General features: G+C 51.4%; 2 protein-coding genes across 5 annotated transcripts; one reads left to right on the plus strand and one right to left on the minus strand.

Annotated features, from left to right (window-relative positions):
- Positions 1-3,666: 3,666 nt before the first annotated feature.
- Positions 3,667-4,292, plus strand: Hbq1 (hemoglobin subunit theta 1). Its single transcript, XM_042668650.1, has 3 exons — positions 3,667-3,763; positions 3,837-4,041; positions 4,164-4,292. The coding sequence occupies exons 1-3, from the start codon at positions 3,669-3,671 to the stop codon at positions 4,290-4,292; spliced, it is 429 nt and encodes a 142-aa protein (XP_042524584.1). The 5' UTR covers positions 3,667-3,668.
- A 1,494-nt stretch (positions 4,293-5,786) lies between these two features.
- On the minus strand, positions 5,787-27,308 carry Luc7l (LUC7 like). 4 transcript variants are annotated; one of them, XM_042668604.1, is made up of 11 exons: positions 27,095-27,308; positions 26,228-26,298; positions 25,149-25,243; positions 19,085-19,183; positions 14,364-14,474; positions 12,840-12,983; positions 11,182-11,358; positions 9,454-9,542; positions 8,203-8,232; positions 6,670-6,843; positions 5,787-6,135 (listed from the first exon to the last, which is right to left on the minus strand). In XM_042668604.1, exons 4-11 carry the CDS (start codon positions 19,178-19,180, stop codon positions 5,994-5,996), a joined length of 963 nt encoding a protein of 320 aa, XP_042524538.1. In that variant the 5' UTR covers positions 19,181-19,183; positions 25,149-25,243; positions 26,228-26,298; positions 27,095-27,308; the 3' UTR covers positions 5,787-5,993. The 4 variants fall into 4 exon arrangements, with proteins under 4 accessions (XP_042524538.1, XP_042524536.1, XP_042524537.1 ...); XM_042668602.1 differs by lacking the exon at positions 26,228-26,298 and having other exon boundaries at positions 27,095-27,256; XM_042668603.1 differs by lacking the exon at positions 27,095-27,308 and having other exon boundaries at positions 25,321-26,582.
- Positions 27,309-27,420: the final 112 nt, after the last annotated feature.

Raw genomic sequence — 27,420 nt, forward strand, 5'->3', positions numbered from 1 at the left:
GCCCCGCCCCCGGCCCCGCCCCGGCCAGGCCCCGGCCCGCCCCGGCCCGCCCCGGCCCCGGCCAGGCCCCGCCCCGCCCCGCCCCTCGCAAACCCCCTCTTGGTCTTATGAATAAAGTCTGAGTGGCGGCAGTCTGTCTGTCTGTCTGTCGGTGTTTACGGGCGCCCGGTGGGAGGGCGGCGACTGCGAGGCGAATCCACAGGGTTCCCAGCGCGGCCGGAGGGCGCGGGGCTCGGAGCCCCTCAGCCCGCCCGGCCGGCGTCTCCCCGGACCCGCAGGTCCGCCCCGCGCTCCCGCGTCCTCCGCTACGCGCTCGGCCCCCGGCTCCGCCCAGAGAGGGCACCGGAGGCGCGGGGCAGGCGCGCCGCCCTCCCGGCCCGCCCTCGGTGTCCCCGGGCGGACGGAGGCGCCTCCCCAGGCCCCGCTCCAGGCACCTCATTGCGGGGACGGCCTCGCCTGCGCCCAGCTGCTGGCTCTGCACGCCGGGAGCTGCTGGGCCCGGCGCAGCCGCTGGGCAGCCCAGTCCCACCCCCAGCCCCGGGCCCCCCAACCCCAGTCCCCTGACCCCCCCAGCCCCTTGACCCCTGACCCCCCAGCCCCAGCCCCGGGCCCCCCAGCTCCAGCCCTGGGCGCCCCAGCCCCCTGACCCCCCAACCCCAGCCCCGGGACCCCCAGCTCCAGCCCTGGGCGCCCCAGCTCCCTGACCCCCAGCTCCAGCCCTGGGCGCCCCAGCCCTCTGACCCCCAACCCCAGCCCCGGGTCCCCCAGCTCCAGCCCCGGGACCCCCAGCCCCAGCCCCCTGACCCTCAGCCCCGGGGCCCCAGCCCCAGCCCCGGGCCCCCCACCCCCTGACCCCCCAACCCCAGTCCCCTGACCCCCCAGCCCCCTGACCCCTGACCCCCCAGCCCCAGCCCCGGGCCCCCCAGCTCCAGCCCTGGGCGCCCCAGCTCCCTGACCCCCAGCTCCAGCCCTGGGCGCCCCAGCCCTCTGACCCCCAACCCCAGCCCCGGGTCCCCCAGCTCCAGCCCCGGGACCCCCAGCCCCAGCCCCCTGACCCTCAGCCCCGGGGCCCCAGCCCCAGCCCCGGGCCCCCCACCCCCTGACCCCCCAACCCCAGTCCCCTGACCCCCCAGCCCCCTGACCCCTGACCCCCCAGCCCCAGCCCCGGGCCCCCCAACCCCAGCCCCCTGACCCCCAGCCCCAGCCCCGGGCCCCCCAACCCCAGCCCCAGGCCCCCCACCCCCTGACCCCTCAGCCCCAGCCCCTGACCTCCCAGCACCAGCCCCGAGCCCCCGTGCCCCAGCCCCTGGCCCCCCAGCCCCCTGACCCCCCAGCCCCGGGCCCCCCAACCCCAGCCCCCTGACCCCCCAGCCCCAGCCCCGGGCCCCCCAGCTCCAGCCCTGGGCGCCCCAGCCCCGGGTCCCCCAGCTCCAGCCCCGGGACCCCCAGCTCCAGCCCCCTGACCCCCAGCCCCGGGCCCCCCACCCCCTGACCCCCCAGCCCCGGGCCCCCCAGCTCCAGCCCTGGGCGCCCCAGCCCCCTGACCCCCCAACCCCAGCCCCGGGCCCCCCAGCTCCAGCCCTGGGTGCCCCAGCTCCCTGACCCCCAGCCCCAGCCCCGGGCCCCCCACCCCCTGACCCCCCAGCTCCAGCCCCGGGCCCCCCAGCCCCAGCCCCCTGACCCCCAGCCCCAGCCCCCTGAACCCCCAGCCCCCTGACCCCCCAACCCCAGCCCCGGGCCCCCCAGCCCCAGCCCCCTGACACCCCAGCCCCAGGCCTCCCAGCCCCAGCCCCCTGACCACCCAGCCCCAGCCCCCTGACCACCCAGCCCCAGCCCCCTGACCACCCAGCCCCCTGACCCCCCAGCCCCCTGACCCCCCAGTCCCCCCGCAGCCAAGCCGAGGACCCCTGGGAAACCACGGGGAAAGGTCGCTGAGCCGGCGCCGGTGGCTCAGGCCTGTCATCCTAGCTGCTCGGGAGGCTGGGGTGTGAGGATCGTGGTTCAAAGCCAGCCCCCGGCAGGAAACTTTTTCTTGTTGTCCGTCATGGGGTTTGAACTCACAGCGCTGGGCGCCGTCGCTGAGCATTTTTGCTGAAGGCGAGCGCTCTACCACTTGAGCCACAGCTTCACTTCTAGTTTTCTGGGGGTTCATTGCAGGTAAGAGTCTCATGGACTTTCCTGACTGGGCTGGCTTTGAACCCCAATCCTCAGATCTCAGCCTCCTGAGCAGCTAGGGTGACAGGCATAAGCCACCGGCTCCTTGAGACCCTCATCTCTAATAAACCACCAAAAGCCAGCGTGGACCTGTAGCTCAAGTGGTAGCTTGCAAGGCCTGAGCACAAAAGCTCAGGGACAGTGTCGGGCTCTAAGTTCAAGCCGTAGGACCACATTGACAAAGAGGAGAAGGCTCCCGGCAGACTGAACTAGTCTGAGCTCCGGGTCAAGCAGCACTGTTACTCCACTAGGAAGGGCAGAGGGTGCCTCAGCCAGTGTGCATCCGTGGAGGAGAGGGGAAGCAAAGGGACTCACACACACAGAACGAGGTTTTCATAAAATGTGGCTGGCATGGCGACATACCTGATTGGAGGAAAGACAACATGGAAGGCTGCATATTGCATGAATCGGTTTATAGGAAAAGTGCAGGCTGCACATTGTATGAGTCCATTTATATGTAAAGTCCATGGCAACCAAAGACCAGTACTGGCTGCCAGGGGCTGGAGGTGGGGAACTTTTCTGTACATGAAAGATTCTGGACTTGTTAATTTTAAGATGACTAAGATGCAATTTACGCTCAGTGAACCTCACAATTCACAAACTATACAGGTGGCATTGAGTTACTGCTGTACGGATGTTTAGTTTACTATGATGCTGGAGAGACATCTCAGGTGCTCTGGGTCAGTTGTCCTTAATGGAGTATCTACTGAGCCTGGCGCTGGAAATCACAGCTTGAAGCCAGCCCAGACAGGGAAGTCTGTGAGACTCTTCTCTGCTAAATTACTAAAGGTCCTGAGTCCAAGCCCCAGGACAGACACACGTTTGGGAGGGAGGTTACGCATGGGGACGCACAGACATGCAGTCATCACACCCAGTGTCCAGATGTAAACCCTGACCTCGAGGGTGAGAGCGGTGCTGGTCAAGATGCCCTGGAGTGGGAACCTGGCGTAGAAGTGTAGCCTGTGTAACTACCAAATGACAAACAGATTGAAAAAGATCTTTACTGTGGGTCGTGGGGCCAGAACTCTGGGCCTGGGCGCTGTCCCTGGGCTCTTCAGCTCTTCAGCTCAAGGCGAGCGCTCTACCACTTGAGCCACAGCGCCACTTCCGGCCTTTCTGGTAGTTCATTGGAGACCAGAGTCTCACGGCCTTTCCTGCCCGGGCTGGCTTTGAACCGCGAGCCTCTGATCTCAGCCTATGGAGTAGCTGGGATAACGCGGAGAGGGGCGGGGCGAGGCCGCTCGGGGCGGGGCCGCGAGGGCGGGACCAGGCGGGCCGCGCGTGGGCGGGGCCGCAGGGGGCGGGACCAGGCGGGCCGCGCGTGGGCGGGGCCGCAGGGGGCGGGACCAGGCGGGCCGCGCGTGGGCGGGGCCGCAGGGGGCGGGACCAGGCGGGCCGCGCCCCTGGAGGCCTCTGCGCGCAGCCGCGCGGCGGGGCCGCCGGAGACGGCGGGGATGGCTCTGTCCGCGGCGGAAGGCGAGATGGTGCGCGCGCTGTGGAAGAAGCTGGGCGACAACGTCGGAGTCTGCGTGGCCGAGGCCTTGGAGCGGTGCGAGCGGCGGGCGCAGGTCTGCGGGCCCCCGCGGGCCGACTCCAGGGCACTCACCCCCCTCCTCCCGCAGGACCTTCCTGGCTTTCCCATCCACCAGGACCTACTTCGCGCACTGGGACCTGAGCCGCGGCTCCGCCCGGATCCAAGCCCACGGCCGGAAGGTGGGCGCCGCGCTGACCCTCGCCGTGAACGCCCTGGACGCCCTGCCGGGCTCGCTGTCCGCCCTGAGCGACCTGCACGCGCGCGCGCTGCGCGTGGACCCCGCCCACTTCCAGGTGAGCCCGCGATCCGCGCCGCGTGGCCCCGCCCCCTTCCGGATGGGCCCGCGGCCGCGCGTGCTGACCCGCGGCGGGCCCGGGCGTGCTGACCCGCGGCGGGGCCGCGCTCCTCTCCGCAGCTCCTGGGCCACTGCCTGCTGGTGACCCTCGCCCGGCACTACCCCGGGGACTTCAGCCCCGCCATGCAGGCCTCGCTGGACAAGTTCCTGAGGCTGGTGACGGCGGCGCTGGTCTCCGAGTACCGCTGAGCCCAGGGGGCGCGCGGCGGCCCTGCCGAGGCGCGAGTGCACGCGCGCGGTGTGTGTGTGCGCTGCGCGTGCTCGCACGCGGGCGGCCCGCCGAGGACGGCATGGCGCCCTGCCTCGGACTAGAGCCCCGCGGCCACTGGGGGCTGAGGCCGTCCGCCCCGCAGCGGCCCCCCGCCCCCCGCAGGCACCTCCCGAGGAGCCCCAGCAGCCGCAGCACCGCAGCACCGTGTGCTCAGCGGCTGTGTGTCGGCCTGCCGTGCACCCGGTGTTCTGAACCCCCACCCGGTCCTCCGGGGCTCGAGCTTGTGGCACTGTCTCTCATGTTACTGTCTGCCCCAAATGCAGGGCAGTTGGGCTCTGAAGCTTGCTTGACCTCAGGTGCCCTGGCCGTCCAGAGCAACATGGGAAATTAAAGAGAACTGGAATTACAGCAACATCTCTCTCTCTGGTGCAAGTATTAGAGTAAACCCAGGGCCTCTTGTTCTTGCTTGGCTTCTTCACGCAAGGTTGGTGTTTTACCACAAGCCACACCTCTGCTTTGGCTTTCTGATTACTGGAGATAGTATCAAAAGGACTCTCCTGCCCTGGCTGGCTTCAAACAGCATCCTCAGATCTCCGCCATCTGGGAGGTAAGATTGCTGGTGTAAGCCACCATCAGTACATAGCTCTACACATTTTTTTTTTTTTTGCCAGTCCCGGGCATGGTCCCTGAGCCTCTTGCCCAAGGCTAGCACTCTACCATCTGAGGCACAGCACTACTTCCTGTGTATGTGGTACTGAGGAATAGAACCCAGGGCATGCTAGGCAAGCACTCTGCTAAACCATTTCCCCAGCCCAACAATGTTTCTTAAAACACTCCTTTCCAGATAAATCAAGAGGCAGGAAGGCTTTCTGCAGCCCCGGCAACCCTGTCCCTTAACAGGTTCCAGGTGTTGCAAGAGGTAAAGGCCTACCCACTTGTCTCATGCCAAGTTTCATACCTGGGTCATGAACTTGTAACCACAACTGCCTTTGTCCTCTATCTGTGTCCTCCCAGACTACCCTCCAATACACAGGGCGTCCAGTTTCCGTCAGTCAGTCATACTTCATAAAAGGGGATGAGTCCCCTGTGAGCAGCAGCAGGAGACAAGCAGGAATCGACAGCCCACCTATGGCATGGGCCACACAACAATGCCCCAGGACGTTTGCCCCAAGGCTGCATCTCCTCCCACAAAGACTCTCTGGCTGTCCAGTGGATATTGTCTACAGGCCTATCTCCGGCCTCCTCTTCCTTCTAAAGGAAAGGGTTGCAGTGTAGCCACCACCCTCAACCCACAGCAACAACGCAGCAGTCTGTACTAAAGGGATAAATAGCTGAGACGTGGAGCATGAGCCAAGTGGGGCACTAAGGACCAAACATATGTGGCTCAGTTAAGGGTGTTTTCTAGGAGTGCCCTGGCATATGGTCAGGTCCTGTGAACTGCCTCATGTAGAAGACATAGAGAGACCCTAGCATAGCTGACAGAGGCAGCCCGTTAGGTCTATTTATTCCTATACAATATAACCCCACACACAGGAGCAACTGTACAACTTGAAGTCACAGCTAGCGCCAAACAACAGAAATGTTAAACTACAAAAGATGAGTTGGATTCAGCAAATATAGAATAACTTTAGGCTGTGTTGAATGTTTTGTCAGACTATTTACAGCTCCAGGACTAGGGTTCAGATCTCTCCAGCCTCCTTCTCCTCTGACTTCTGAGAAGTTGTCTTCCCATTGGAGCTCTCCAGCCTCCAGTCAGAATACCCTCGCTCACTCCGTCCGCACTCCCAGGACTTCTCTCTCGATGTGCGCTCCCTGGAGAACCTGGGAAAGGGGAACCAGAGGCTAAGAGGAGGCTGCTGTCCCCTCTGGATGGCTACTCAGGAAGCAACACCAGGCTAGTCAGTCATGCTACCACTAGAGCCTAGGGCTACCTGCCTACCACTTGGAATGTTAGGCAGCCACAGAAAAATGACCTTTACAAAGATTTTTAATAAGAAAAACAGAAAAGGAGAATGCAACAAAATTATGGGTATAGAACATAAAACACTAGGTAAAACTACAATGGGAAAAAAAAGGCCAAAATAAACAACAGCCTGGTCACAACACAAAGCCTTGGACAGGATGGTCTGTGAACCAGGGGAATCCTGGTTCAGTGCAACACCACCCAGAGGGACAGGCAGGAGCTGCTCACACCTTCCTACCGTCTCAAGCCCTGCGTCCCACAGTTGCTTGGACAGGGTCCCCACAAACTGTGTGGCCACTAGATGTGGCTAAAGGACCCACTGAGAGTCTCCCAAGACCCTGGGAACACAAAGAGCTCACTCTTGACTGCAGGTACTGAGTCAGAGTAGTTACTTGTATTTTGCACTCATGTCCCTGGAAGCCCGGCGGTGTCCCCGGCTGTGGCTCTGGGAACGGCTGCGATGACGTCGGTGGCTGTCTCGGGACCGAGACCGGGAAGATTTGCGCCGTTCTCTCGAGGTAGATCTTGACCGTCTCCGACGTCGATCCCGATCTCGGGAGCGTGACCTGAGAAAAATCGAAGTGCTGGGGGCCAAGCTCCATGAGAGACAAACCCCACTAGGTTAACTTTCAGGCTCCTTTTCTGTCCACAGCATCACTAACTACTATGTTTCCCCTTCCTCTTGCAAATGTACACAATGTTTGTGATTGTCCCATGGATTAATCTGACTGTTCCTCTGAATGATGTCTTCTAAAGAAGGATCCAGGTACTTCTAGTCAGCCTGCAGGCCTTTGAAAACTTCCCTTTCAGAATGAATTGGGGCTTGGAGATAATTCTTATAGTGCTGAGCCCCAACCAGCATGTCCTTCTCAAGTCAGCCCAGATAAAAGTCATAAAGTAGTAAACATCACGTATTAAGAAAAATATTGGGGGCTGGGAAGGTGGCTCAGTGGTAGAGCGCTTGCCTTGCATGCATGAGGCCCTGGGTTCGATTCCTCAGCACAACGTAAGCAGAAAAAAAAAAAGCTGGAAGTGGTGCTGTGGCTCAAGTGGTAGAGCGCTAGCCTTGAGCTGAAGGACAGCACCCAGGCCCAGAGTTCAGGCCCACAACCAGACCCCCCCCCCCAAAAAAAGGAAAAATGTTGCTGGGTGCTGGTGGCTCATGCCTATAATCCTAGCTACTCAGGAGGCTGAGATCTAAGGATCATGGTTCAAAGCCAGCCTAGTCAGCAAAGTCCGTGAGACTCTTATCTCCAATAAACAAACCACCAGAAAACCTGAAGTGGCATTGAGACTCAAGTAGTAGAGTGTTCACCTTGAGCTGAAGATCTGAGGGACAGGGCCCAAGCAGAGTTCAAACACCATGACTGACAAGAAAAATGTTGCAGGGCACTGGTGGTTCATACCTGTAATCCTGGCTATTCAGGAAGTTGAGATCTGAGGATTACAGTTTGAAACCAGCTGGGGCAGAAACGTTTGAGACTTTTTTTTTTTTTGGTCGTTTGTGTGGCTTGGGCGCTGTCTCTGCACTCTTCAGCTCAAGGCCAGTGCTCTACCGCTTAAGCCACAGCACCACTTCCAGTTTTCTGGTGGTTTACTGGAGATAAGAGTCTCACTGACTTTCCTGCCTGGGCTGGCTTTGAACTGTGATCCTCAGATCTCAGCCTCCTGAGTAGCTAGGATTACAGGCATGAGCCACTGGCACCCGGCTATTGAGACTCTTTATCTCTAAGCAACAAAAAAGCCACAAATGGAGGTATAGCTTCAGTTGTAGAGTGCCAGTCATGAGCAAAAAACTAAGTAAGGGACAGCACCCAGGCCCTGAATTCAAGCCCCAGTAGGGGTACCAAAAAAAAAGCAAACCACAATAGTGCTTTCAGAAATAAGACATTCAACTAAACATTGTGATGGATCTAGAAACCTACCTCCTGCGATCTCTGGTTCTTGAGCCAGACCTAAAAAGGGAAAAAAAGACAAATTGACACCCCTAAAGCATAATTCACTGCCAACGCAGGGATGGGGCCCTAAACGTAAGGTGGAGACTTAATACTTTCTTAGGCATCTGAAATTGAATATGGACAAAGCTAAATTTTACCCTTTACGGGGCTCCTCCATTCTCCCTCCCTGCTCCAGTAAGTGGCAATCACAGGCCAGAAATGGCAAAGGCAGCTTCCTTCCTCATTCACACACTTCACATGGTCAACAAGCAAATACCATGCTTTACCCCAGATGCCCATCTGCCCCTTGCCTGATTCACACTGCCACCAACTTCATCTGAACCCCTCCTACCCTCAGAGATATTGCTCTGTTCTCAAGAGTGGCAGGGGCCGGGCGCCAGGAGCTCATGCTTGCAATCTTACTCAGGAGGCTGCCATCTAAGGATCGTGGATGAAAGCCAGCCCATGAGTGAGCCAGTCTATGAGACTCTTATCTCCAATTAACCACCAGAAAACTGGAAGTGGCGCTGTGGCTCAAGTGGTAGAGCACTGGCCTTGAGCTGGAGAGCTCAGGTACAGCGCCCAAACCCAGAGTTCAAGCCCTTCAACTGACCAAAAAAAAAAAAAAGTGGAAAGGCATCCTGAATCCAAACCCCAGCCCTCACATTTAGCTGTTCAGTACTCCCAAATCACAAAGTAAATAATTATCACAGCCCATCAAAAGCCCTTTCCTGATGGGGGCTTAAGACAGCAACGTGGGTCAGGCGCTGGTGGCTCACGCCTGTAAACCCTAGCTACTCAGGAGGCTGAGATCTGAGGATCGTAGTTCAAAGCCAGCCTGGGCAGTTAAGTCTGTGAGACCTTATCTCCAATTAACCACCAGAAAAGTGGTGCTGTGGCTCAAAAGTGGTAGAACGCTAGCCTTGAGCAAACTAAACTGTTCGGGAACAGTGTACCAGCCCTGAGATCAAGCCCCATGACTGACAAAAAACCCCCCCAAAACAAAAAATACCCAAAAAAAACCCAGCACCTTGGCTGCTGGAAGATCAGTTTCCTTATGTGCCTAGCCATCAAAGGAGCTGGTTCTTATGGGGAGGAGGAACCTCTCTTTCAGGCAGGCACGTGCTATATTTCACTGGACTGAATATATTCCTGCACTCCTTCAAGCAATATGGCAGTAGACAGAGCAGAAGCTGACAGGCCGGAGGACGACGGTGGCTACTGGCCACCTACACTCACCTCCTGCTCAGCCGCTCCTCTCGTTCTCTCTCCTCTCTCCTCCTCAAGCGATCCTGGTTTCTTTTTTCTTGCTTTTCAGCCACTGTTTTCTAAAGGAATTAAAAAAACAAGCAAATAAAAGTGAGACAAGCCGGCCAACACAGGTTCACACCTATAATTCTAGCTACTCAGGAAGCTGAGATCTGAGGACCACAGTTCAAAGTCTGCCTGGTCAGCAAAGTCCATTAGGCTCTTACCTCCTATTAACCACCAGAAAACCAGAATTGATTCTGTGGCTCAAATTGGTAAAGTGCTCTCCTTGAGCAGAAAAAGCTCAGGGTCAGCACTCAGGGCATGAAATCAAGCCCAACAGCTGACACATGAGAAACGCACGCACGCACGCACGCACGCACGCACGCACGCACGCACACACACACACACACACACACGAGAAACTTGGCTGGTCCTGAGGCTTAAACCTCCTGAATATTTTTGCTATCTAGCATTCTACCACTGAAGCCACAGCACTACTTCCTGATTTTTACTGTTTTTTTGTATGTTTTTTTTTTGTTGGTTACAGGCTTCAACTCTGGACCTGGGTGCTGCCCCTCAGCTCTTCAGCTTAAGGTGAGTGCTCTACTGCCTGAGCCACCATGCCACTTTCAGTTTTCTAGTGGTTTAATGGAGATAAGTCTCATGGACTTTCCTGCCCAGGCTGGCTTTGAACCGCGATCTCAGATCTCAGCCTCCTGTGTAGCTAGGATTACAGGTATGGGCCACCAGTGCCTGGCTAAGATACTCTCTCTTTTTTTTTACAGGACATGGGGCCTGAACTTGGCCTGGGCGCTGTCCCTCAGCTCTTCAGCTCAAGGATAGCACTATATCACTTGAGCAACAGCACCACTTCCGGCTTTTCCTGCTTATGTCGTGCTGAGGAATTGAACCCAGGGCCTCATGCATGCAAGACAAGCACTCTACCACTGAGCCACCTTCCCAGCCCTCTCTTTTTTTCTTTTGTTCAGGTCTTAGGGCTTAAACTCAGGGACTGAACACTGTCCCTGAGCTTTTATTGTCTTAAAGCCAGCACTCTACCACTTGAAGTACAGCTCTACAACTAGTTTTTTGGTGGTTAATTGGAGATAAAGAATGCTTGGGGACTGGGAAAGTGGCTCAGTGGTAAGTGCTTGCCTTGCATGCATGAGGTCCTGGGTTGACTCCTCAGCACCATGTAAGCAGAAAAGACCAGAAGTGGTGCTGTGGATCAAGTGGCAGAGCGTTCGCCTTGAGCTGAAGAGTGCAGGGACAGAGCCCAGGCCCAGAACTCAGGCCCCATGACAGACAGAAAGAAAAAAAAAAAAAAAAAAATCTCCGGGACTTCCCTGCCCAAGGTGGCTTCAAACCATGATCCCTAGGGCTGGTAATGTGGCTCAGTGGTAGAGTGCTTGCCTAGCATGCACAGGTCCAATTCCTCAGTACCATATAAATAAAAGATGGAAGTAGTGCTGTGGCTCAAAAGCTACAGTGCTAGCCTTGAGCAAAAGCAACTCAAGGGCTCAAGCTTAGGGCTTGGACAGTACTGAGGCCCTAAGTTCAAGCCCTAGAAATGGAAAAGAAAACAAAACAAAAAAACAAAGACATGATCCTCAGATCTTAGCCTCCTGAGTAGCCAGGATGATAGGTGTGAGCCACCAGCACCAGAACATAAAGCTCTTATTCAGGCTTCTCCAGAAACGGACTATATTAACATACCCTCAACTGATCAAGCTTCTCTCGGATCTGAATGAATCCCAAATGTAACTTGCCCCCAAAATGGTCTGCTAGACGGCGGTCATTGTCGTGAAGACCAAGGTAGGCTGAACAGACTTCACAGACACGGAGCTTTTGCTGCTGAAAACTGGATGCAGGCATAGAATTTCTGTATTCTTCCTGGAGAAAAAGAGATATGAAGGTGACATCCAGAATCCACTATATAGTATCAACATCTTAAATGGAAATAATTTGGCAGTAAAAGTGAGTTTTCAAAAAACCTTAAAAAGCTGGTTGCCTATGCCTCACACTTGTAATCCTAGCTACTTAGGAGGCTGAGATTTGAGGATTACAGTTTGAACGCAGCCTACACAGGAAAGTCTGTGAAGACTCATCTCCAATTACACCAAAAAGTTGGAAGTAGAGGTGTGACTTAACTAGTAGAGCACCACCAGTCTCAGCAACCCAAGTGTGAACTGAAGCCCCAGGACCAGTAACTAAGAACATAAGCAAAAATAAAACAAGCCAGGCACTGGTGGCTCATGCCTGAAATCCTAGCAACTCGAAGGCTGAGGATCACAGTTGAAAGCCAGCCTGGGCAGGAATGTTTGTGAGACTTACCTCCAATTAACCCCCAGAAAACTGGAAGTGGTGTTATGGCTCAAGTGGTAGACCACTTGCCTTGAGCTGAAGAGCACAGAGACAGCGCTCAGGCCCAGAGTTCAAGCCCTTCGACCAACAACAAAAAAGTAATAATAAATAAAAACCCCAACCAACTAGACAAGTCAGAAGTGGTGGTGCCACCATGCCTGTAATCCCAGCCCTTTGGAGGAGAAGCAAGAGTGTCTTGAGGGCTGGGAGTGGTAGAGTGCTTGCCTAGCATGTATGAAGCCCTGGGTTCAATTCCTCAGTCCCACTTACACAGAAAAATCTGGAAGTGGTGCTGTGGCTCAAGTGGTACAGTGTTGCCTTCAGCAAAAGAAGTTCAAGGACAGTGCCCAGGCCCTGAGTTCAAGCCCCAGGAGTGGCAATGAAACAGGTCTACACCAGCCAGGTACATACATGCATGCAAACATACATATCATCTCCCTTTTCTCCAGCTCATCTTTCCACCCCTATTGTTTTACTCAACTCAGTTTGTGTGTGGGGTTAGGTGGTTTTAGCTAAGGGGTTTTGTAGGATCATCCCATTCTACCTAGAGACTACCGCCAAGGAAGATATTCATACCCTCATAACCCCATCTCTGGTACATTTGCCTTCATGAAATCAATACGTGGGAAAGAAGGGATAACAAGTACTCTGTAAATTGTTAGAGTGATGGATATGGGTTATTATATACTTTCCCAGATCTGTAGAATATGCATCAACCCAACCTAAAGCCCAACCTAAACTGGCCTTTAAATTGAAATGATGAGTCAACACAGGTCCACTGATGGTAACCTACTTTACTTTACGGGAGATGTTGATAACATGGGAGGGAGGCTGGTAGGGAAATCTCTGCCTTGCTCTTATCATTGAACTCACAATTGTTATAATCCGTTATCAGTGCCCCACCTTTCTACTCTGCTACTTTAGCCTCCACCGGAGTGCCAAGATAACCAGCAGCAGCCACCACACCAAGCCACTAACATTCCTCTTTCCTAAGACACTTTTCCACCAACCTCAGCTTCTTTTTTCTTTGCACGAACTTTCTCAACTTCCATAAGAATCTTCTGGGATTCGTCCACATTTCCTTCAGCTCCTAGCTGTTCAGCTTTAGCAAGGAGTTTTCCTATTTCTTCATTCAATTCATGTACCTTTTCTGCCTGAGGGGAAGAGAGATTCAAATAAGCAGAAACCAAGTTTTTTGTTTTGCCAGTCCTGGGGCTTGAACTCAGGGCCTGGGCACTGTCCCTGAGCTTCTTTTGCTCAAAGCTAGCACTCTACCACTTGAGCAACGGCACCACTTCCAGATTTTTCTGTTGTGTGTGGTGACTGAGGAATTGAACCTAGGAGCCTCATGCATGCTAGGCAAGCACTCTACCACTTAAGCCACCTTTCCAGCCTCAGAAACCAAGTTTTTTTTTTTTTTTTTGTCGGTTGTGGGGCTTGAACTCTGGGCCTGGGCGCTGTCCCTCAGCTCTTCAGCTCAAGGCGAGCGCTCTACCACTTGAGCTACAGCGCCACTTCCGGTTTTCTGGTGGTTTATTGGAGATAGGAGTCTCACGGTCTCTCCTGCCCGGGCTGGCTTTGAACCGCGATTCACAGATCTCAGCCTCCTGAGTAGCTAGGATTACAGGCCTGAGCCACTAGCGCCCAGCAGAAACCAAGTTTTGAATGCAAGGAAAGTAACTTTTTCTCTCAACACATTCCTGAGGCTCAAACTCAAGGCCATGGAGCTCTTGGGCTGGCTTCAAAACATGATCCTTCATTTATGCCTCTGATAAGCCAATGCTCTGTTCAACATATTTCTTTCGCTAACACTGAAAATAAACCAAACATCTTAAGACCCACAGATAATCACATGTGCATTTTAAATATCATGAGTTTTTTTTTATCACTTGCAGAAATCTGAGAGCTAATGTTTGGAGCCAGCCCCAACTCTTTATCTTAAGAAGTTAACCAGCAAAAAAGCTGTTAGTACTGGGCATTGGTAAATCACGCCTATAATCCTAGTGAGGCTGAAATCTGAAGACTGCAGTTTGAAGCCAGCCTGGGCAAGAAAGACTCTTATCTCCAACAAACCACTAGAAAAGTAGTGCTGTAGCTCAAAATGGTCAAGTGCTAGGCTTGAGTGAAGGAGCTCAAGGACAACACCCAAGCCAAGTTCAACCCCTACTGGCTCATGCCTATAATCCTAGCTACACAGGAGGCTGAGGTCTGAGGATGGCGGTTCAAAGCCAGTCTGGGCAGGAAAAGTCCGTAAGTCCATGAGACTTTTTTTTGGTCAGTCGTAGGGCCTGAACCTTTGGCCTGGGTGCTGTCCCTCAGCTCTTCAGCTCAAGGTGAACACTTCACCACTTGAGCCACAGCACTACTTTGGGTTTTCTAGTGGTTTACTGGAGTTAAGTCTCACGGACTTTCCTGCCAGGCTGGCTTTGAACCGTGATCCTCAACTCTCAGCTCTCAGCCTCTTGAGTAGCTAGGATTACAGGTCTGAGCCACTGGCACCTGGCAAATGACTCCTTCCTTCCTTCCAGACATACCTTTGCCGAAACTTCTGCACTGATTTCCTCCTGTGTTTCCGCCAGTCGTTTCTTGGCAAGCTCAGTCCTCCTGTCACACTCTGCAATGAAGGACTCCAAATGATCCATTGCCTAGCTCAGGGGATAGAGAGAGCTATTAGTAACTATTTATACAATCTCAGAATCTATTTCTTTTTTGTCAGTCATGGGGCTTGAACTCTGGACCTGGGCACTGTCCCTGAGTTCTTCAGCTCAGGGATAGTGCTCTACCACTTTAAGCCATAACACCACTTCTGGTTTTCTGGAGGTTAATTAGAGATAAGAGTCTCAGAGAGATTGCCGGGCGCTGGTGGCTCACGCCTGTAATCCTAGCTACTCAGGAGGCTGAGATCTGAGGATCGCGGTTCAAAGCCAGCCCGGGCAGGAGAGACCGTGAGACTCCTATCTCCAATAAACCACCAGAAAACCGGAAGTGGCGCTGTAGCTCAAGTGGTAGAGCGCTCGCCTTGAGCTGAAGAGCTGAGGGACAACGCCCAGGCCCAGAGTTCAAGCCCCACAACCGACCAAAAAAAAAAATAAATAAGAGTCTCAGAGACTTACATACCCAGGCTGGCTTTGAACCACAATCCTCAGATCTCAAACTCCTGAGTAGTTAGGATTATGGGCATGAGCCACGGACACCCAATGTTACTTTTCTTTATACCTTTCTGTTGTGGGGCTTGAACTAGCACTCTACCACTTTGAGCCATAGTACCACTTCTGAACTTGTAAACTCAAAGCTAGTACCCTACCACTTGAACCACAGCTCCACTTCTGGCATTTTTGCTGGTTACTTGGAGATAAAAAGTCTCATGGGGGGCTGGGAAGGTGGCTCAGCTGTAGAGTGCTTGCCTTGCATGCCTGAGGCCCTGGGTTTGATTCCTCAGCACCACATAAGCAAAGAGAAAAAAATACAAAATAAAGATGACATTTAAAAAAATTAAAAAAAAAAAAAGTCCCATAGAATTTTCTGCCTAGGCTGGCTTAAAACTGATATTCTCTTGAATAGCTAGGATTGCAGGCCTGAGGCAGCAATGTGTGGCTCAAAATAGCTTTAATTTCAAAACAATTTCTATCCTCAATAATCTTACCAAGAAACCTCAAGGAGAATGAACACATTGGCTATACTCAGTTCTCTGGGGAGAGAAAAGGTTGAACAAGGGCCAGTGTTAAAAGGCTGTATGAAATGCATTCAGTCTTTGTAAGCCACAGAACATTATTCCCTCATCTTGAGGGCAAAGTAGCCTCTTTCACCTCAAATATGATAAAATAGGCCATGTGCCGATTGGTTTGGGCCTGTAATCCTGATTATACACAAAGCTATCTATCATTTGAAAATTGAAGTGTAGAGCCAGCTCAGGCAAACAAATCCAGGAGGATCTTTGATTCTTATATTAAGATGTAGTTATGTGCAACTACACTTTTTTTTTGGGGTCTGGTTGTGAGGCCTGAACTCTGGGCCTGGGCGCTGTCCCTCAGCTCTTCAGCTCAAGGCTAGCGCTCTACCACTTGAGCCACAGCACCACTTGTGGCTTTTTTTTGCTTATGTGGTGCTGAGGAATCGAACCCAGGGCTTCAGGCATGCAAGGCAAGCACTCTACCACTGAGCCAACTTACCAGCCCGGGTCTTTGATTCTTTTTCCCAGCAAAAAGCTGGAAGTGGAGCTGTAGCTCAAGGGGGAGTGACCAGCCATGAATTTTTGAAAAAGCTGAGCAAAGGGCCCAAAGTCAAGCCCAGTATAAGCATAAAAATAAACAAATTTAGGGAATAGATAAAAAGACAAAAACAATTACAACAACTAAGGAGTGATGATCTGTGTCCTGTCTCCTAAAATAGACACCATAGTGCGTTAGTTGTCAGAAGGCATACCAGAGGGCTGTAATCTTAGCTATACAAGAGGAGGCAAAAAGTTACTAAGACCAGGAGCTGGGAATGTGGCTCAGTGGTAGAGTGCTTGCCTTGCATGCATGAGGCCCTAGGTTCGATTCCTCAGCACCACATAAGCAGAAAAAGGTAGAAGTGGCGCTGTGGCTTAAGTGGTAGAGCACTAGCCTTGAGCTGAAGAGCTGAGGGACAGTGCCCAGGCCCAGAGAGTTCAGGCCCCATGATCGACCAAAAAAAAAAAAAAAAGTTACCAAGACCATCTCAACAAAAAATATGGACATGATAGTTGTACATCTGTAATTAGTTATGCAGCTAATAAAATCAGTCTGGAGGCTGGCCATGGGTAAACATGAGAAATCCATCTTTTCTTTTTGCTTGAGACCAGGACTCAAACACTGTATCTGAGGCTTAGCTAGAACCCTGCTATGTGAGCCATGCCTCCAAACATGTGAAATCAACCTTACCTGAAATATAATGGCAGGAAAGTCCCTGAGACTCATCTCTAACAAACTACTCAGAAAAAGCCAGAAAAAGTGCTGTAGGTCAAGAGGTAGAGCTTAGCCTTGAGCACAAAGAGGCTTAGGGACAGTACCCAGGCCCTGAGTTCAAGATCCAGACAGGCAAAAAGAAAGAAAAAAAAAGGCAGAAAGGGAAGGATAGGGATATGGCTCTATCAAGAAAAACATGATGATAACTGTAAGGTCCGCTCCTGGATAGCTAGCAGATTCTACCCTCCTGGCAGCAAAGTCTCCACCCAGTACCTGCGTTACCTAGGCAACTGGGACACCTGGAAGAGGTCACATCTGCATCTGCTGAGGTCACACATCTGAACTTGATGTGGCCACACCTTTCTCCGCCCATACCCTAGATAAGGCCTAACCCAGGCCCAGATGCTCGCTCTCTGCTCTTTTCTAGCACTTTCCTCTCCTTTCTAGCTCTCTTAGCTCTTTTCCTCAGCTCTCTCTTTCCTAGGCCTTTCCCCACCGCGTGGAGGACCAAGATGGTCTGGTGTCAGCGGGAACGATGAATAAACCTATCCCTTACCTGAATACCACGTGCATGGTGCTGTTCTTACTCGGCCACCTCTTTTTAAAAACCAAACAATAACCAAGTTTGAACCCTAGTACAGTCAAAAGCAAAGCAAAATGAAACAAAAAAGATGGCAGTCCACAAGACTACAAGGATACTAGAGAGCTAGGAGGTAATCAGGGATTTGTTTTCCTTATATAAAAGCATAATTGAAAGCAGAGCCAGGCAAGAAAAAAAGCTTTAGGATGGTCCAAAGTGTCTCAGAAACTAGAGAAATGCAGAGCGTCAGAGTCAGACTCCATATGTAATTCTGGAATTCAAAAATTTCTGCCACAGATCTGCAAATAATTTATTTTTTTATTAAAAAACATGTCAATTGGGGCTTGAACTCAGGGTCTAGACACTGTCCCTGAGCTTTTTTTTGCTCAAGGCTAGTGCTCTACCACTTTGAGCCACAAGTCACTTCCAGTTTTCTGGTAGCTCACTGGAAATAAGAGAGACTCAGGGGAGGGGCTAAGAAGGTGGCTCAGTGGTAGAGCGCTTGCCTTGCATGCATGAGGCCCTGGGTTCGATTCCTCAGCACCACATAAGCAAAAACCAAAAAGCCGGAAGTGGGGCTGTGGCTCAAGTGGTAGAGCGCTAGCCTTGAGCTGAAGAGCTGAGGGACAGCGCCCAGGCCCAGAGTTCAGGCCTCACAACTGGACCTCCCCCCCCCCCCAAAAGGGGGGGGGGACCTAGGGAAGTGGTAGAATGCTTGCATAGCATGCAGGAGGCCCACGGTTTGAATCCTTGGTATCATATACACAAGAATAAATTTAAAAAATAGTCTCTTCAGGAAGTGGCGCTGTAGCTCAAATGGTAGAGCGCTCGCCTTGAGCTGAAGAGCTGAGGGACAGCGCCCAGGCCCGGAGTTCAAGCCCCACAACCGACAAAAAAAAAATAGAAAAAATAGTCTCTTCAACTTTCCTACCTGTGTGGCTTTGACCATAATCCTCAGATTTTGGCCTCCTGAGTAGCGGATTACAACATAAGCCACCAGCAGCACAAATATTTCACTATATATGGACATATGCATGTGTGTGCACATATGTGCATGTGTGCGCACGCACGTGCACACACACAAACCCACACCCACAGTGATTCGAAGAGAACCCAGGCAGGAAAGTCTGTGAGACTGTTCTGTCCAGTTAACCACCAAAAAAGTTGTAAGGGGAGCTGTGGCTGAAATGGTAGAGTATTAGCCTTGAGCAAAAAAGCTCAGGAACAGGGCCCAAGACCAGCACGAAGAAAAAGGAAAAACGGACCAGCACAAGGAAAAAGAAAAACAAACAAAAGATTGGTCACAAGGCTGAAGTAGCATAGCATGTGCCTAGCAAGTTCAAGGTCCAGCATTCAAGCCCTGATACTATCAAAATAGTCAAGTAGGGCACCTGAGATTTAATGATCCTGTTTCAAAACCAGAGGGGCAGTCAAATCCCAGACACTTTTTTAACATGTCTTGAGCAAAAAAAAAAAGCTAAGACACAGGGCACAGTCCCTGAGTTTGGACCCAACCACGGGCATATGAGACAAGCACACACGCGCACACCAGAAAAAAGGGAAAAGTAAAATTCAGGGTAGTAATATGCTGACAGACCCAAAGATGCTACTTGTCACAGCCTAGCACTCAGCTTGAGTGATGACAGGACTACAAGTTTCCATTTTACTACTGTTCTTTATAATTTATAAATAGTACGTTATTCTTGATAGTTCACTTTTAGATTCTTTACATACACCAAATATAACTTACGTCCAATTCAAAAAACAGGTCTCTTTCTTTACTTGCGATTTCATAGTCTGCACGGAGGGCCAAATCATGGATTTTGGTACATTCTCCTAAATCCATCCGCTGTGGGAAACAAAAAGTTTACACAATTTAAACAAAAAGTTTAACCAATTTATGGTTTACTAAAATTCTCATCAGGGGCTGGGAAGGTGGCTCAGTGGTAGAGCGCTTGCCTTGCATGCCTGAGGCCCTGAGTTCGATTCCTCAGCACCACATAAGCAAAAACCAAAAAGCCAGAAGTGGCACTGTGGTTCAAGTGGTAGAGGGCTAGCCTTGAGCTTAAGAGCTGAGGGACAGCGCCCAGGGCCAGAGTTCAGGCCCACGACCGGACCCAAAATAAATAAATAAATAAATGAAATGAAATAAAATAAAATTCTGATCAAACAGTCCAGGAATAGAGCACACATCAGGACTCTGAGGCAGAACCTTCGTAATTTCCAGACCAGTCTGGCTTATATAGACTCTGCCGGTGGCTTACACCTGTAATCCTAGCTACTCAGGAGGCTAGGATCTGAGGATCGAGGTTCTAAGCCAGCCCAGGCAGGAAAGTCCATGAGACTCTTATCTTCAATAAAGCACCAGAAAACTAAAGTGGCGCTGTGGCTCAAGTGGTAAAGCACTCGCCTTGAGCTGAAGAGCTCATGGACAGTATCCAAACCCAGAGTTCAAGCCTCACAACTGAAAAAACAAAAGAAATGAAAAAAGTAAGTCAGGTTTTGGCAGTCACAACACAGAACTTAACGCTTGGCTTTCGGTATAGCTCTTTGTATAGTTAAATAAACACAGGGGGCTGGAAAGGTGGTTCAGTGGTAGAGCGCTTGCCTTGCATGCATGAGGCACTGGGTTCGATTCCTCAGCACCACATAAGCAAAAAGAAAAAAGCCAGAAGTGGCACTGCGGCTCAAGCGGTAGAGCACTAGCCTTGAGCTGAAGAGCTGAGCTGAGGGACAGCGCCCAGGCCCAGAGTTCAGGCCCCATGACCGGACCCTCCCCCCAAAAAAACAAATAAATAAAATAAACAGAGAGCTGGGAAGGTGGCTCAGTGGTAGTGCTTGCCTTGCATGCTGAGGCCCTGGGTTCGATTCCTCAGCACCACATAAAACATAAAAAGCCAGAAGTGGCGCTGTGGCTCAAGTGGTAGAGTGCTTGTCTTGAGCTGAAAATCTCAGGGACAGTGCCCAGGCCCAAGTTCAAGCCCCACAATCAACCAAAAATAAATAGCAGAATAGGTGGCTGATTCAGAACCCAAATAAATGCTCTAGCTATCTCTTTACCTGATGAATACCCCTGGACAATATATAGACAATAAACCCACTGACTGATTTGAAAAACAGAAGGCTGTATTACTAAATATGACATAGTACTAGTAAGATCAGTTTGAATTACTACTCTGTGTGTGCGTTCCAGCCGGAAGTGTAGAACAATTTACTACAATCTCTTCCTCTTTTATTTTCTGAGACATAGTCTCACAGCCCCTACTAGCCTTGAACCTTCGATCCTTCGGCCTCTACATCCCTAGTGCTGGTATTACAGTGGTGCACAACCAGGTCCAGATTTGAAGTGTTATTGGTGTGTGTTTGTGTGAATGTGCGCGCGCACACACAAACATGCACATGTGGGCCGGGAAAGTGGATTAGTGGTAGAGTGCCTTGCATGCATGGCATGAGGCCCTGGGTTCCACATCTCAGCACCATCTAAGCAGAAAAAGCTGGAAGTGGTGCTATTGCTCCAGTGTAGAGTGCTAGCCTTGAGCTGAAGAGCTGAGGGACAGTATCCAGGCCCTAAGACCAACCCAAAACAAACAAAAACATGCACTTGTGTAAACCAGTCCTGGGGCTTGTGATTAGGGCCGGGGGTGGTGTCCCTCAAGCTCTTCAGGTCAAGAAAGGTGAGCAGCTGGGCGCCAGTGGCTCGCAACTGTAATCCTATTTACTCAGGAGGCTGAGATCTGAGGATGGAGTTTCAAAGCTAGCCCATGCATGAAAGTCCAAGAGATTCTTATCTCCAATAAATCAGTCAGAAAACCAAAAGTGTTGTGGCTCAAGTGCTAGAGCGCTAGCCTTGAGCTGAAGAGCTGAGGGACAGCACCCAGGCCCAGAGTTCAAGTCCCATGACCAACCAAAAAAAAAAAAGCATTCTACCACTTGAGCCACAGTGCCACTTCCAGCTTTTTAAAGATAAATGTCTCATGGACTTTCCTGCCTAGGTTGGCTTCAAACCACAAGCCTCAGAAGTCAGGCTCCTGATTAGCTAGGATTATATAGGTGTAAATCATCAGCACCTGTCTGGAGTGTTAATGTCAAAATATTATTATTACTATTTTGCCTGTCTGGGAGTTCGAACTCTGGGCCTGGGCACTGTCCCTCAGATCTTCAGCTCAAGGCTAGCACTCTACCACTTGAGCCACAGTGCCACTCCGGCCTTTTCTATTTATGTGATGGTGAGGAATCAAACCCAGGGCCTCAAGCAAGTGAGGCAAGCACTCTACCACTGAGCTACCTTCCCAGCCCCAATGTCAAAATACTGAGTCCAAGCATTCTTATGCTCTGGTCCGCTAAACAATACAACAGCGAATATACTGAGATTCACAGTATCAGTCAAAAAGGTGCATGTTGGGGGGCTGGGAAGGTGGCTCAGTGGTAGAGGGCTTGCCTTGCATGCATGAGGCCCTGGGTTCTATTCCTCAGCACCACGTAGGCAAAAAAAAAAAAAAAAAAGCCGGAAGTGGCGCTGTGGCTCAAGTGGTAGAGCGTTAGCCTTGAGCTGAAGAGCTGAGGGACAGCGCCCAGGCCCAGAGTTCAGGCCCCACGACTGGACCCCCAAAAAAAAGGTGCATGTCGGGCTGGGAAGGTGGCTCAGTGGTAGAGTGCTTGCCTCACATTCATGAGGCCCTGGGTTCGATTCCTCAGCACCACATAAGCAGAAATAGCAGAAGTGGCGCTGTGGCTCAAGTGGTAGAGCGCTATCCTTGAGCTGAAGAGCTGAGGGACCGTGCTCAGGCCCAGAGTTCAGGCCCCACAACAGACCCCCCCCTCCAAAAAGAGGTGCATGTCAAGTCACACACAGCTGTAATCTTAGCTACTCAGTAGTAGGCTGAGACCTGGAGGATCAAGGTTTGAATCTACCTGGGTCAGAAAAATCCGCCAGGTTCCTCTAATTGACCAGCAAAAAGCTGGCTGGAGGTATGGAGGTACAGCACCAGCCATGAGCAAACAAGCCAAAGGGGTACAAAGGCTGAGTTCAAGCCCAAAACTACCCCCCGGCCTCCCCCCCCAACAAAGGTAGGGCCTGACCTGTATTCCTACCTACTCAGGAGGCTGAGATTTGAGGATCATGGTTCAAAAGCCAGTCCAGGCAGAAAAGTGTGTGAAACTCTTATCTCCAATAAACTACCAAAAAAGGCAGAAACATAAATGTGGTCCAAGAGGTAGAACACTAGCCTTGAGCAAAGAAAAAAAGATCAAGGACAGGCCCTCAGTTCCAACCCCAGAACTGTCAGGCATGCACGCATGCGTGCGCGCGCGCGCACACATGCACACGCAAGTACGCAAGCACCCACACGCACACGCGCGTATACACACGAGAGACTCACAAAAGCAGGAATTCTAATAACTTTAAGCTTAAACTACTGTGCTCAAAAAACTTCTGCATTATGATAAACATCATTAACATTAGAGGCAAATTAGAGAAGCTTCAGAAGTGCTTGTTCAGCAGTCTATTATCTATCTCAATTCCCAATCCTCATCCTAAAACCATTAGCAACCCCAAAACTTGTTTATTTCCCACATTTACCAAGTATTTTCTTCATCTGCAAATAGATCTCCTGGTTTCCTCCTCCCTTCTAGCCTTTTCTCTTCCTCTTCCCTGAAAACCACTTGCACACAAGGAACTGAGTTCACTCTAGTATTACCACAATAGAAAACAACAACAAAAAAACCAATACAAAAAAATCCCCAAGGGGCTGGGAAGGTGGCTCAGTGGTAGAGTGCTTGATTGCATGCCTGAGGCTCTGGGTTCGATTCCTCAGCACCACATAAGCAAAAAGAAAAAAGCTGGAAGTGGCGCTGTGGCTCAAGTGGTAGAGTGCTAGCCTTGAGCTGAAGAGTTGAGGGACAGCACCCAGGCCCAGAGATCAGGCCCCACAACCGGACCCCCCCCCCAAAAAAAAAAAAAAAATCCCCAAGCCTATGCTGAGTTGAGTATTTACCCAATTACAAAGACGGGAGTGATATTATCCAGTCCATGGCTCCTCACTTACTTGCTCCCATAGCTTTACTCATACCAATCCAGATACAGTAACAGCAATCCTCCTGCTCCTCTGATCTCTCTTTCTAACCCGTAGCACACTACACCTCTGAACTTAACAGTTGTTTATTTTTTCATTATTCAGAGTTCTTATCAAAGGTCCCAGAGACACTTTTTCTCACCAGTCTACCTAAAACAGTTCACTAGTCTGACGTGGAGACCAGTCCCAGCTACTTGGGAAGGCAGAGGTTGGGAAATTAATGGTTCCAAGGCCAGCCCTGACAAAAGGTTAGCTAGACTTTATCTCAACAAACAAGCTGGGAATAGTAGTCCACACCTGTAATCACAGTTCTTTGGGAGGTATAGACAGGGGGATTAAAGTCCTCCATGCTAGCACACACAAAAAATGAGACGCTACCTGAAAAAAAATCAAACAACAACTAAGGGCCAGGTACCCATCTACTCAGGTGGCTAAGGCAAAGAACAGTAATTTGAGGTTAACTCAATGAAATCTGTAAAACTATCTCCAAATACCCAACAAAGCTGGGCAATGGTAGCTCATGCTGGCTAAGATTCTGAGGCCTATGGTTTGAAGGCAACCAGGGCAGGAAAATTCATGAGAGGCTTATCTTCAATTCCTCAAAAAGGAGGCAGAAGTGGAGCTGTGGTTCACTGGTATATCACTAACCTTGAGCAAAAACTAAGAGCCAGTAATCAGGTCCTTAGTTTAAGCCTGAGTTCCAGCATTAAAAAAAGGTATGGGGCTGGGAAGGTGGCTCAGTGGTAGAGCGCTTGCCTTGCATGCATGAGGCCCTGGGTTCGATTCCTCAGCACCACATAAGCAAAAAGAAAAAAGCCGGAAGTGGCACTGTGGCTCAAGTGGTAGAGCGCTAGCCTTGAGCTGAAGAGCTGAGGGACAGCACCCAGGCCCAGAGTTCAGGCCCCATGACCGGACCCAAAAAAATAAATAAATAAAAAATAAAAAAAGGTATTAGGAGCTGGAATGTGGCTTAGTGGTAGAGTGCTTGCTTGCCTAGCATGCATGAAGCCCTAGGCTTAAATCCTCAGTATCACATGAGCAGACAAAGCCCGCAGTGGCAATGTGGCTCAAGTGGTCGAGTGCTAGCCTTGAGCAAATGAAGCTCAGAGACAATGCCCAGACTCTGAGTTCAAGGACCAGGACTGGCTTGGATGGGGGTGGTGGTGAGGGGAGGAGGAATAGAGCTCCTTGTTGGGGAAGGAAAAGAAGGGGGGAAAAAAAAAAGAGGCCTAGCGCTTGGCTAGATGAAAAATCTAGCATACAATCAACTGAAATTAAACAAACCACCCAAATCTACAAAGGCTGAGGTAAAGTACACTTTTCACTACATCAGAAGACCTATACTACTTCATTGGAACAATCTCACTATAAATTACTACCAACCAGATACCTTTACAGAGCTTTATGAGTGAAAAAAAATGTTCTATAACATAAAATTTTATCAAACGAACTCAATCTTTAGAGATGTACCAACTAGCCGGGCGCTGGTGGCTGAGATCTGAGGATCGCGGTTCAAAGCCAGCCAGGGCAGGAAAGACCGCGAAACTATCTCCAATAAACCACTAGAAAACCGAAGTGGCGCTGTAGCTCAAGTGGTAGAGCGCTCGCCTTGAGCTGAAGAGCTGAGGGACAGCACCCAGGCCCAGAGTTCAAGCCCCACGACCGACAAAAAAAAAAAAAAAAAAGAAATGTACCAATTATTCTATACACCAAGTATCCCAAGAGATCCCCAAACATCCTTACCGTCCCAGCCAGGATGTCATGGGGGCAGCAGTCCAGAAGGTGACTCTTGCAGACTCGGTCATCTGTAAACTTGACCCTCTGTCTGGTTTCGTCTCCTGAAATTCATTTATGGTTTTAAATAAGACAGTATTATAATGTTAACCAAATTAGAGTGTCTGGCACAAAAATTCACCTGGATGATTTGTTGACTATCACTTCTTCTCCCCATCATATACTGAAAAGCTGATCTAAAGATAATTTACAACTGCAGTGGAACACAGACTTTTTTTAAAATAGTAAGTTTATCAAGAAGAATCACCCTTAATGAGATCTGACTCCATCACTGTGCCAAACAAGTCGAGTCAGAAGTAAAAGGCTGAGCACCAAAAGGCCATTAGTCAAAATGCACATGTAGGGATTGATATACTAAAACCCATGTAATCACAGTGCTATGAATCACCACTGATGACCTATAGCTGGCAATTTCCACCAACAAAAGCTATTTTCTGTTACGGACAAATGCACGGGCAATATCTTGCTTAAAATTACACAAAGAAAAAAGCCTTAAAATTCTATCACTGACTGTTAATTCATTTTTCCTACTGTCCTTTCATTCCCGCCCTTAAAAAAGTTGGCACCTGGGAGTCACTTTTTACAAGACAACACCAAAAAAAAAAAAAAAAAAAAAAAAAAGGCAAAAAAAGAACTAGGTTAGTCAATACACACTGTGAGCTCCAACACATACTGTACCCATCTGCATTCTTCAAGAACTCAGCTGCAGAATTTTATGCCCGCTGTTGAAAAGTTTTAAAGGAAAAGTTTTCTTGCCCACACCTGCAGTAAGGAAGTCAGGGGGAATGATACATAAAAGTAAAGGCAAAGTGGTATGTGACAAATTTTAAAGCTAATCTGTGTATAGGACACAGAGCTGTGTAATAGTCAAGGAGGAATATATTTCAGGACTCGCAAGCATCCAGGATTAATGTAGTGTCTTTTTATTGAAAATGTTTTTTTTCTTTCTAAACTACACTTTTAAAGTTATTTGTGAAAAAAGCAAACACTTTTTTGTTATAACAGCTTAGAAATTGGTTGTGACTCACGGCTCGATGAACATGAGGCTTTTCTGCAACTCCCTTGCAGATTGATGTAGGCAGGCAAAGATACACTGAACCTTTATAAATAAAATAGAGGGGCCACAATTGTTCAGTTTGTATGAAATAAAAATATGGGAAGCAATTCAAAAGCAACTCATATACAAAGAAAGCTAAAAGCACTTATTCACCTATGAAATAAAGTGCAAAGAATCTGCACAGCCCTGCGAATGTGCCAGTGTGAAATTACAACTCCATTACTTCGGTAGGAAAGAAAACACAAACCACGGCAGGTATAAGGTTTTCCAAGGGTGCAATGGCTTTCTCCTGAGAGGCCATCGCGATCTTGCGTTCCTCCCTACGGTAACCTACCTAACCGCTGCTGTGTGGCTGGGGGCCGGGGCGGGGGCTGGAAGAGTGAACACTGCGGGAGCCCTCGCGAGAGCAGGTCAGCGCGCGGCTCCCCAGCAGGGGAACGCGCGCGCGCGCCCGGACGTCGAGGCCCTGGGCCCCCTCGGGCGGGGCTTCTTCCCCGAGGACGCCGGGGGAGTTCCGCCGCCCGACGGCGGCCGCCCGGCCGCTCCCAGCCCTTCACCGCCTCCCCGCGCGCGGAGGAGCGCGGCGCCGGCCGGGAGCAAGTCGCAGGAGCCACGCGGCCGGCGTGGCCTCCGGGAGGGGGCCCGCCAGGGTGCCCCGGCCGCGGAGCCCCGGAAGGCGGACCCGCTCACACAAAGGCCCGGCGCCCGCGGGCGGGGGCGCGGGAGGGCAGCGGCGTCGGCGCAGGCGCACTCGGGCGCGGCCCCCGCCGCAGGCCGCCCGGCGGCCTCGTCCCACTCCCGCCCTCAGCCCCGCGCCTGGCCGGCCGCCCCCACTCACCGTCCCGCGCCGTGCCCATGAGCTGGTCGAGGAGGGCTCTCATCTGCGCCTGGGCGGACATGGTGGCCGGCGGGAACGGCCACAACAGCGTCTCTCAGGTGGACGACGGCAGCAGCGACGACGAGAGCCTGGTGGCGTCGGCCGCGAGCCCGCTCGGCCTTTTCGCCGTGGAGGGTGCCGGGAGGAAGTGCGTGGCGCCGCCGCGGCGCCTGCCGGGAAATGTAGTTCGGGGTGGGGCGCTGGCGGGCCGAGGGGCGGAGCTAAAACCCCAGTCCTGGTGACAAGAAAAGCCTTCAACTTTTTCTTGCTAGCCATGAAATTACCCC

The sequence above is a fragment of the Dipodomys spectabilis genome, unplaced genomic scaffold, assembly GCF_019054845.1.
Source record: "Dipodomys spectabilis isolate Male_0828 unplaced genomic scaffold, ASM1905484v1 ptg000461l, whole genome shotgun sequence".
NCBI classification, from domain to species: domain Eukaryota; kingdom Metazoa; phylum Chordata; class Mammalia; order Rodentia; family Heteromyidae; genus Dipodomys; species Dipodomys spectabilis.